The 12,469-nt window shown below is 29.5% G+C and overlaps 1 protein-coding gene across 2 annotated transcripts in view; it reads left to right on the forward strand.

The window, feature by feature from the left end:
- Positions 1-12,469, forward strand: part of LOC106459561 (CREB-regulated transcription coactivator 3-like) — a 57,235-nt gene that overhangs the window by 12,123 nt on the left and 32,643 nt on the right. For both annotated transcript variants that reach the window (XM_013919187.2, XM_022386067.1), the window contains exons 5-7: positions 796-878; positions 5,117-5,169; positions 8,471-8,541. In XM_013919187.2, coding sequence (XP_013774641.2) covers positions 796-878; positions 5,117-5,169; positions 8,471-8,541 — 207 coding nt within the window. The remainder of the gene's footprint in view (positions 1-795; positions 879-5,116; positions 5,170-8,470; positions 8,542-12,469) is intronic.

The following is a 12,469-nucleotide window of genomic DNA, read 5'->3' on the forward strand; positions in this document are numbered from 1 at the left end:
AATACTACCCCCATTTTCAGAAACCATTGAGTGTCATAGTGATCCTTTTTTAGGTCTGCAAAATCAATACTATAACTGATCAGCCTGCAAGTAGATTAGTTGCAAGAATTAGCGATGGCCTTGAGCAAACATCTGGCACGGTTGCATAGACAAATGCTATCTGGACATTCAGGAATGTGACAGGCTAGAGTAGGGGGAAGGGGCCTGTGGTCAGCTGCGATTGTAAGGTGACTATGAATTTTACAGTCTAATTATTAATAAAAAAACTGCCTTATAATCGGCCCAATACAGTAATTCAGGCCTCAACAAAATATTGAATTCTAGGACTAAAAGGATATTCTTTACACAGTTAATTTTACATATGTTTCAAGTCTGTAGCCATAGAATTTGCTCTAGTTTACAAAAGTTTATCCAATTTTGTTATTTCTATGTGTTAGTTATTTTCTCCAAAGATCACCTAAGATGAATTAATAAATAATCAATATAATTTCTCTCAAACAATTTAAAGTATTAAGAATTGTCAAATAATGCCCAGTGCACAATACAGAGAAAAACTTTTTTTTTTCTTTTTTGTTTTGGTAGATTGCTGGTCACTGAGTCATATTTTATTACATCATCCAGACACTTTTTTGATTGGATGAATATTTTAATTAGTTTTTTTTCTTACACCTAAAAACAATTATGTTTTGTTTGCATCAAGAATGTTTGTTTATTGCCATGCTATTTATATTTTAAAAGAAGAAATATTATTCCTTCAATACTTGCATGATGATTTTTGATCTCTTTTTTTTTTAGAGCTACTTCTGACTCGGCTCTTCACCAAACTGCAACACATTTACAAGACATCGCCCAACTAATGGCACAGAAAAAGGGACCACGTACGTAAGAAATTGTCCCAAAAATATGTTAAATTTAAGATTAAGCTATTTATTTTCAATCAACACTTATATAATTACCGTATTGCCCCTCATTAATGCCCCGGGGGCGTTGCAAACTGCAAAAGGAAGGGTACTAATTAGAGACTAATTGAGTCATATGATAATACCTCTATTATAAACAAATATATCTATAATAAGTGATAGCAAACATAGCCTATTTATTTCTATCTTTGCTATAAATGTCAGTGCTCACTATCGCAATAAATATGGTAATCATAGCTTACAAGTGTAAAAAAAATCCTGTAAGGCCATTCTGCCATGTACCATGTGACCTTCTTTGATCGGCACCGGCAAAGTGTCTTTAAGTTTGATGCTATGGCAAAAAAAGCAAGAAAATTGTGGACTACATGACATTTATCAGCTACCAATATTGATTGTTGATCTCTGTGACTGGGGGAGGCTGGGTGGGCATTAATTAGGGGCTATATGATATTCTGATAATCAGGTCTATTTGGAAGTTCACTTGTACTCTGGATATTTTGTTATAATAAAGATATGTGGTATGTAGTTTTAAGATTAATTGCTAAAGAAAGTTTTGCATTTAACAGTTTTCATATGAACTAGTAATGGAATAAAGCATCAGTCTTCTTCAGGAGGTGATGATGATCCATTTTAGTAGGCTCTTAATTTAAAGAAACCTTCAACTAATACCTATTTGCTAATTTCAGGAAATGTCTTATTTAACTTCACAAGTTGCATCATAGTTAATAAGGTTCAGTTCTTGGATGTGCATCATGTCTTGGAGGGAGATAACATATAGTAGAACTATGCATTTCTATCCGCTACACATTGTAATTTTTATATCGAGTTTCATCAAAAGTCAACACACTAAATTCATATGTTGGTTTTTAATTTTGAACTGACCAATGGGCATATAAAACAGATTTATTAATGTACATATTGTCTGTAAAATCAATGTGTAAAAAATTAACATTTATTATAGTATTATCCTAGAAACATATTCAGGCCAATTCAGTAATAATAAGCTCAGAGAAACAGTGATTACAGACATATTTGTAAGATAAACTGATTATGTTATAGTATTCATTTTATTTTTTCAAATAATTAATATAGTATGATTTTGATGTACAGTATTTAAAATTCATCTCTAATGTGTACATTCCTCATGGGAACATAGCCTGCATTATTCACTCTGAGAGTTACTTTTTTGTTCTCGCAGGCCAAAGTAAATGTTCACATATAAAAATCTAAGAATTTGCTTTTCTAATTTTTTCTAATACATTTTATGGAATAGATAGTGTAAGAAAGTGTGATGGTAAAATCTAATGCTGTGGTGTGTCATAATTTTATTTCATTATATGTTTGTATTTGTGTCTTACCCTAATATCTACCCTATTCTGGTGTATGATGTAGAATCAAACACAAGAAAATAGATTAATAGTAAACAGCATGGAATAAATCAGTGTAAATGAGTACTATTTGTGGTATTGTTAATAAGATCGAGCAGTATAGATGCTATGTATTAAAAGTGTTAATGTTTATTTAATTGGTATATAAGTTTGGCTTCATTAAGATGTATACTTTTACTTCAGTATTATCTACTTATGTTGCATAATCTTTGGTCACTGGTGAACAGGAAGACAGCTTGGCTTCATTGACCCTATTGCTACAGGTTTTTCTGTGGTCAGGGGTCAAAGGGCATGTCATTATGTTTGTAGATTCGCATTCAAAATTTTATTGAATTACTATTTTATGAATGTATGTCAGTAAGTTTAGTATCACATTGTAGATTATAGTTCAAATTTTAGTATTATACATTAGTTAATTTCTTAATTTAAAAGTAAATATTAAAATAAAATTTCTAAATATTGATTTTTGTGTGTCACGTGGTATATTGAATGCAGCCTTGGTTCAAATTATATGTTTGTGATGTCCAAATACAAAATGTCTATAGTTTCTTGTGAATTACAAACTCAAATTACCAATAATGACAAGCTAGAATATAAAATAAGAACCTCCTATCTCTTTTATTTACTGAGATATGACTATATTTAACAAATCAAACACAGTGGCCCTTCCAACCTCTTCCATTTTTGGAAATACTTGCTTATGTACACCTGCTTTGTTCTATTATGTGTTTATAACTAATCAAAACCTCAGAATGTCCCCCACATGGTTTTTCTCAACTTATTCAAGGTGTCTATTTCCCAAGATTATTCTTTTTGTTCCCAATCTTGGAAGGAAGGGGTTAAGTGAAAATGGTGTTCAAAAAACAATATTTTTTAGACTAAAATATAGCTCAGTAAACCTAATAAATTACATTGGAATTATGTGATATTACTAGAGTAATTTATAATTTTTTGTTATTTCAATATCCATATATAAAACCTAAAAAAAAAAATTGTTGTACATCCTCCACGTGCAAAATTCAGCAACAGTTGCATTTCAGTTATAATACATTACATATGTATATATATATATATTACTATTTACAAAGAAGTTCTTAAATTTCATTTATTTTTCTTAAAACACAAAAAAGTAAATAAGGAAATATAGAAAACAATGATCCCAACTACTTACGATTGTAAAGAAGTTGGTACACACTAAGTCTGTTTTACAAAATACTGGTCCACTAGAACAAAGCCAAGACTGATCACTTTGTAAAGCCCAGCATTATACCATTGGATATGGTAACATGAGATGCACGTGCACTGTGATTGCAACTTCTGTAATGTTAGTCAGACATGGTTGAAAGGTCAATAAAACAAAAATTATAAACATATGTATAATGTTACGAGATTTAAGCTATGTAGAATAAACATTTGTGGTATCATGTTACAATTTGTAGCTATTATAGAGTGTAAAACGAAAAGTGTAATTTAAATCTTATTTTCAAATTTTTACGGTGGTCATGAGGTCAATAAATTCAACCAAACTTGTACAGAGATATGATAGAGAAAAATAACAGATAAAATTTAAAGATTTTCTAAAAAAAATGTTTTGATATTTATCTCAATTTTATTAGGAGGTTATAGAGATTTTTCAATTGAAATTTGATAATTTTCTGATGCATAATAGTATTTTTAAGCTCAAAATCAAAATTATTTGGCATGTGGAATAGTTAACTTTGAAAAGAAAAAAATGCACAAGCAAATCTTTAATTAAAATATCATAAAACTTAATTAAATAATCTGATATTTTGTGTACTAAAGCTTTGTTATGTTTAATGAAAATCTGCCAAATTTCATGAAGATACGCATATAATATTAAAAGCTATAGTATGAATGCTATAATAAGCACAAAATGATTATGAGTTCGGTCCCTGGGACTTCGTCTGTCGCAAAGGGTTTAAGATGTATTCTTTTATTCCAATAATATATATTATGTCACATAATCTTTTGTCATTGGTTACTTGATAAAAGTTTGAAATATATTAATAACTAAGATAATTTATTAGACTGAATATTAAGCCACTGTAGAAAGCTTAAAAACTATTGTCTTAAAAGTATAAAATATGTAAGTAGTATAAAAAGTTGTAATATATAGTTATGAAACAGTTGTTTGCTTAATTACTGTGTGCAAAATCATTTGTTATCAAATGAAATCTGTTATTTTTGCCAACCACATGCTTTCTTTCATTACTTAACTTGCAAGACTTTAAAGCGTATTATTACATTTTCCAAAAAAAGTACTAGATTATACTTGTTTCCAGAATAAATTATCATGCTTTCAGTAATTTATGATGTTAGGAAAACTTGTAGGTTAAAAAAAATCAATTGAAGAAAAACAAACAAACCCTATAACCCTAGCACATTTGAACGGTGGGCCTTTCTCCATCAAGGACAAACTGGGAATGCCGTCTCTAATGTTAGTTAGTAAGAGTTTTTCTAGCATCATCAAGTATTCTGTTTTTGTAGTTAAAATAAATTGTTTATATATCTGTTTATCTGTTAATCTGTTTATATCTGTACATATAGTCTTGTCGTACGTCATTTTAGTCTAATTTTTCAGAATAACTTTAGATGACCATCTATGTAACATTCTCAAAGTTTTAATGGTTTACTTAAGCTATTGTTTAAATACACAATAGAAAGTTGTGATAGTTAGGTTCTCACCTCAGCATTACTGCTTATGCTTTTTTTACATTATCAGTATGTGATTTTAAGATGCTTTAATTTCAAAATTTTTTTAAATTAATTTTTTATTATTTTTAAAAGGTCATGAAATGGATTATGCACAACTGTCATCAAATGTATGTGATCCTAAAAAGGTAAGTACTATGAACCTATATTTTTGATTTATTTTTTTTAGAAGTATTTTATTCATCTTCTGTGTAACTTCTTTACCTGTGTTATGTCTGTATACAAGGTAGAATGAGTTTGGGGTGTGAAAGTTTTTTAAATGCTGGTTGACAAAAACTTGTGCTGATTTTATATTGTATTTTTATATCATCTTCAAAAAGTTTAAGATCATTATTAGTCCTAAAACACTACAAACTAAATTGTGTGTTATAGTTGAAATATCCAATTTTTCTAATGCTAATGAAAAAAAATCAGTTTATAATTCCATAATAAAAGTTATCATTTTCCAAATTTCACTTCCAGCCCCATATAAAACATCCAACTTTCAATTATAGCCCCAGATTGAAACATCCATTGGCTATTTCTGAAATGGCTAACGTTCAACAAATTTTTAAAAACATATATCTACATCATAAATTCCTATTATTATTATTATTTATTGAATGATACAGTAGCTAGACTACCTGACTCTTACTTCAATGGAACAAATTAGTTTGGAGAAGTGAATAAATAGTGTACTGAACATAAATGTTATTTTTGGTTAATTCAAGATTATTTATCTTAAATGATTAGTGTCCTGATTCGTGAAAATTATCAACAAATTAATATTTTTGATTAATCCAACTATTCAAGTCTCGTGTGAGAATAATCGATTGACCCTTTGGATTATGGGTATGTCAGTGTGCATGTCACAACGTTTCTACAGAGTTGCATTCAAAATTTAATTAAAGTACTTAAAATACTTTAATATCAATATATTTTGATAAAGTTAGTAACAAAACATAATTTAGGATTAAAATTTTTATATTGTCTAAGTTTTAATTTCTTAAATTCAAAAGGAAATATTTAGATAAATTCTTAAACTTCACTTTTCTGTGTCATGTGATGGATTTGTGTTCCAAATTACCCATTTTATATTTTCTTTCTGCCTTTGTATGATTCTATCAAGGTTCAACTAAGTTACAAACACATATTGTAGATACTTACTAATCAAAAATCTAAACTTAGAACCTTCAAACTTGATTTACTGAGATGTAAACAAAAATATCAAACTCCCATCACATACCCTTCCCGTATCATTCTGTCTATTAAAAAAGTTGGTAATTTTCACTGACATAGCTGTTGGATTATTTATAACCAATAGAAAGAGCAAGATTCCTTGTAAAAGTTATTTCATTTTAACACTTATAAGTAGATGTTTAACCTCGGTTTCATTGTTCAAGCAGCTATTGAAAATTTATAACCTACAAAGCCAATTTAAATTACAGTACTTGTAAAACATTTTGCTTTAGAGCATGATAATTTTTTGTATTCTAAAGGCCCGGCATGGTCAGGTGGTTAGGGCGCTTGACTCGCAATCTGAGGGTTGCAGGTTCGAATCCCTGTCCCCCAAACATGCTCACCCTTTCAGCTGTGGGGGCATTATATGTGACGGTCAATGCCATTATTTGTTGATAAAAGAGTAGGCCAGGAGTTGGTGATAGGTGGTGATGACTAGCTGCCTTTCCTCTAGTCTTTCACTGCTAAATTAGGGATGGCTAGCACAGATAGCCCTCATGTAGCTTTGCACGACATTCAAAACAAACAAACAGACAAACAAATTGTATTCTAAAATGCATATTTAAAATAAATATGAATAACTTTGTGGAAAACCAACACTGTTACAAACATTTGCTGTAGAGTGCATTTCTTCTTCATGGTCCAAACTCAGGCATAAGTACTAAATTTCTTAATTTTTATTTATTGTCATAAAAGTAACTGAAATGTAAAAACTAGAAATTATTAGGTTGGATAAGAAAACCTAATTGAAAGAAATTAAATACAAAAGCTTCTGGTTTTTGCCATGTGATAAATGGTTTTAATGTACTCTGAGATGGCCTAAGTACATCAGGAAATCAATAAAACTAAATGACACCAGGTATGCAAAGATTATTAGCTTAGTCTGAAAGATTATAGAAGTTTAATTGTCTGTTACAGTATTTAATCATTCTAGTTAAATAAAAAACAGGTAATTTAGTTTTATATTGTATTTTCAACTTTTAATTTTACCTTATGTTGTTGATTTTGATAGTTGGTGTTAACGGAGAGAAATTAACATGTTAAATATAATGTTTTACTGAGAAAACTTTTGGTGCTCGTTTAGGAGATTCTAAAGGTTACTCAAATGAAGTATGGGAATATTAAGATAGAAAGAAGTATCTTTATTTTTAGTATGAAAATTATTTTTAAAATTTATTAACAAATTGAGTTTTTGTACAACATACTTGTAATATTTACTAAAAGCTTGCCAAGTTTTGTGAAGATATAGTTAGTACATTCAGTGTTATATTTCATGGTTACGAGATTGGTCAAAATGGCCCAGCTATTGTACATATAATTAATGAGCCTGAAGATTAATCAATTATCTAATTTTTCTAATCATCAATTTTAGTGTGCAGATGTCTTCCTTGGCTATTTTCAGTCATGGCCTTCCAGAAAGCAGAAAAATTGAGTCAAAATTAAAAGTTAACAGTTATATATATTTTTTGTAAAGCCCTAATAAATATAACTGAAGACATTACAATATTTAAAAATGAAAATATTTTGTACAGTTAAACTGTAAAGAAAATTTATGCATTTCCATTTAATAAAATGGAAAGGAAATATCCAAGTTTTTGTATGAAGTATTTTTGTGTAAGATTCAGAAAAAAGAACAAAATGTACTTTAGACATTGCACTGACTTTAAGAAGTAATTTTAATTTGATTTTGTTATATGTCACAATGGCCTTGAATTTTAATTTGACTTTGAATTGTAACTTTAGTTTGGTTGCTTACAAAAGGGAAAAAGTACTACAAGTGACGTATAAAACACACATTTGTAAGTTTAAAGAACCAAAGTTGCTTCAAATATGCTCTTCTCAGTGGATGAAACAGAACAAAGTCAAGTAAAATGAAAGTGTTATTAAAACACGTAGGATAAAAATAAAGGCTGGTAAGTCACTTTGATAAAAAGTTCATCAAACTCTATATTTTCAACAGATGGATCTGTCTTCATCAGAGGCATAGGGAGATCCACTTGTTGAAAGTGTTTAGGTTTTCTTTTTAAATTGTGAAGCACAGTATTCTTAGTGTTTTTTTTAGTCACCTCGACATCTGCATGTGACTAATAATGATTTTATAATGTCTTGCATTTTACTTTTTTTGTTTCATTTATATTAAGCATTTCTTTAGTATTAAGTGGTTAAAGTTATATATTTGAGATGTAACAAGTTTTACTTTAATTTTATCAGCAACAAGAAGACAATATTTTATCGCATTTGTCTCAATCCCTGCCAAAATCCAGTGAGATACCTGATGTAGAGTAAGTGTTGTACATGTTTCTTGCTATTTATCATTTTTCACATCAAAGGCATCATACTGATATCTCAAATTATCTGAAACTTACTTAAAACTTAGTAAGTAGTCCTTTGGTGGTTTAGCAGTAATCTTGGATACTTTTAACACTAAAACTCGGGGTTTCATACCTGCAATGGACACAGTATAGATAACCCCATGTGTAGCTTTGTGCTTAAACACAAGTACTTACTAAATGGTATCTAGTTTCAGCTAAAAAAATTAATGTAAGTTAATTTAGTATGTCTGTAATGTTTTAGGTTGTGAACAGTTTTTATGGGACACTTTTGAGAAAGTGTTAAAAATATCTCCTTTCATCTTAGAATCTAAATATTTTGTATCAGTGATCGGAAAGTTTCATTTTATATATTCAATAAATTTCAACTTGATTGATATTCATTAACATATATATTTTTCATACTTTATATTACTGATTGCAGTAATCACCAGTTCTGGTTGTAAATAAAAACAGAATGCTACACAATCAGATAAAGATCCTTTGGTGATCTAGGTCTTGATCTTTGAAAATAGCTTGACCATTACATTTGTTGGGCTAGAAATATCATGATTTTTGATAATGATATTTGTAATTGAAATCAGTTTATATGTAAATAATATAGTTTATTTTCAATACATTATAAGTTATCTGTGTTCAGTGTTTGAATATAATAAACGTAACAACAATATTAAAAAAAATGTTATCTTTTATACAGACATTATTTATTACATAAATATTTTTGGGAATGAAAAGAATGTGTAAAGAAAATCTCAAATTTTTGGTTTGTTTTTAAGTCTTCCAAATGTCCCATTAAATTCCTTTGTTCATTCCTAAAAGAGTTTAATTTAGTCACTTTTTTGAGAAACTATAAATTGCTGATCAAACCATTTTATTTTCTCTACATTGCCATCAGTAATTTATTATCTGCTCTATCCAGTCATATTAGAATGTTGAATGTAGCTAATTTCAAAGCTGGTCTTCATTAGTAATTGTTTAGACCATATGCTGTGACATCATGAAAGGTAGTTGAATTACTTACAGAGAAGGAAAATCATGTAAGATACAAGACATATATAATTATTTTCTTAACGGATGATCATTTTTGAAGAGATATAAGCCTATGGTTTAGGATGGACAGAAAAGTTCTAAAAAAGTCAGTAAATGCATTATTTATAGGTGAGACACCTTGGAGCTATGCATAAATGGTAGAGGAAACAATTTGTTTCATTTTAATTACAACTTACAGTAAATGCTATAAACTGACAAATATCGATTCTAAAACATTTTAAAGTTAAAATAGAGCTTATCTTTACTTAAATTGTGAAACTTGATCAACAGGTGTACATTAGGCACTTCAAAAATGGGATGGTTATTATTAGGAAAGCTTATAAAAAAGAAAGCCTTGGTACATCTAAGATAATAACATGTGTATGTTTTCATGTTCTAAATTCACAACTGTATTTATATAATTCATACTTTTCAGGTTTAGAATGTTGATTTATTCTATCATGCAATATGTAATTTGTATATTGTGATTATACAACATTTATCTTTAGCTGCTTAATGATGGTGCCAAAATATTTATAATGGCTCTCTTGTTTGCTTTTTTCATTTCATCAGTATATTAACTATTTAACTGCATATAGGTCATAGTTAAGTGTATTATTTATAGTTTTACAAGGAGCTCTTCACATTCACACAGCAAGGGAGGGCAGCATTTTAGCAATGTATCTTACTTAACAGTATTTTTGAGAAACGTCCTTATTAATTTTGAAGTCATTGCTGACTGCACCAGAGTAACTTAAAACAGTAAAGTAATGAAGTGTGGTCCCCTATACTAAATGCCTGAAAAACGCATACAGGGGGAGAAGTTAGCAACAAATCTTTGAGTCAACTGGAAGATGAACATCTGCTACTTACTCAACTGTCTTGTAAGTCTTATGGAATGTGCACTATCATATGAGGAATCCATTGAGTTTGTCAACCCAAAAACAAAAAACTGAAGGAGACATAATGATTTTCCTTTTTTGGTAGATGGAGAAATTTTTTATTAAGCTTTACCTGAGGTCATGGTATTATTGTAAAGATTTTCATAAAGTCAGTAATCATTGGGAATTGTAAGGACAACCAGCAGGTTTTCTGTAAAGATTACACATAATTCGGAGGACAGATGTCAGAAGCACCATATTCAAAGTTTATTTGCAAGTGTAGGGTAGCAGAATCTTCATGATTGGATACCAGTTGCAGAAAAAGCAGTCTATAAAAGGGTAAAGAATTTCCATTGGTTTTAATAAAAATGCCACATGGTTGAAGAGAAACATGTCTACCTACAGGTAGTTCTAGCATGAGCCTTGTTAAAAGTATATACACCAAATGCAATCTCTGTTTAAAAATGTGTACAGCCTGTGAAAAGCCTGTATGTCTATTTCAAACAAAATTGTTTTGTTTTCTCATCAGTAGTTGACAGTGTGATAATTTTACATATTAGAGAAAACTGACCACCTGATGAAAAACATGTTACTTTTACCTCACAATTTCAGTACTGGTACCATCTTTAAAAAAAATCTAGCTTAAATTTCATTGGCAGGGCAACACTAAAAAAAAAAAGAAAAAGAGGCCAAGTATAAGTACTAAACTTTGTGTTTTTTATGTATATTTTGTATTTTCATACAAGTAATCGAAATGTAAAAATTGGAATCTTATTAGGTTAAATAAGAAAATGTAAATTAAAATAGTTGAATATAGAAATTTCTTAGCAAGTCTGCATAGAATCTGCTCATGATTTCTCAGCAAGTCCACACAGAACCTGTTCGTGAATTATGTAACTCATTTTTATATCTTGAGATTTAACTTTTTTTACACTGGATTAGTACTTAGTACTGTTGAAGGAGCAATAAAACAATAAAATTAAATGAAAATAAATGTGAAAAAGATATAGAACTGAATATTTTAGGATAAATAACTGTAATTGTATGTTACAATCTGCAGTTATTCTAGAAGGAAAAAAGAGTAATTTAGATATATTGTATTTTTTGTGGTCTTTACAAGATCAGTCAAATGACCGGACTTCATAAAATGTTAAGGTATAGAGACAAAATAGATAAAATATGAAGTTTTACTGAATAAAACTTGATATTCACTTTGGGGGTTCTAGATGTTATCCAAAGGAAATTTGAAAACTGTAAGCTAAAATATAATTAATCGTAATCTGAAAATAACCTTGATTCAGACTAGTCAGAGTCTGAGTCAGGCTTCATAAATTCACAGACAAATCTTGAGTAAAGTACTTGATTAAAAAAATCTGATTTTTTTGTGAACAAAAACTTTTAATGTTTTCTAAAAGCTTGCCAAATTTTTTGAAAATATACTTCATTGAAAATTATGGTAGATGTACTGTCATGGTTACTTGATTGTTTCAAGGTTGGACAGAATGACCAGGCCTATACAGAGAGGGTTGATAAAGATATGACAAAGTTTGATGACTTTAAATTGAAATTGACTGGCAGCTAATATATAAGCATACCAAATGAGAGAGGATGTAAACAAGACTTCAACATGCATGCATTACAAGTTAGCAACCTCAGCTTATCTGTCCTTGGCCACAACCAAGACTATTACATCACAAGGCTAGCTCAAACAGTATTAGCACTGTGATTGGCTGATGGAAAATGACATCACTGCCTAGCTACTTTGCATGCATTAACGTGAAGTACAACAATGGTCAGAACTGCTGCACTCATGGTTTCAACTATACACCTGGAAAAAAGTTAAGCACCCCCAAATATTTTTCAGGATTGCTTATTGAAAATAAGGTTTAATTTTCATGATGTTGAGCAATGTTCATAATTTTAAACATAATTAAAAGGATGTGAGCGTTCAGGTGTGACATTTAAATCAG

The sequence above is a fragment of the Limulus polyphemus genome, unplaced genomic scaffold (assembly GCF_000517525.1).
Source record: "Limulus polyphemus unplaced genomic scaffold, Limulus_polyphemus-2.1.2 Scaffold628, whole genome shotgun sequence".
NCBI classification, from domain to species: domain Eukaryota; kingdom Metazoa; phylum Arthropoda; class Merostomata; order Xiphosura; family Limulidae; genus Limulus; species Limulus polyphemus.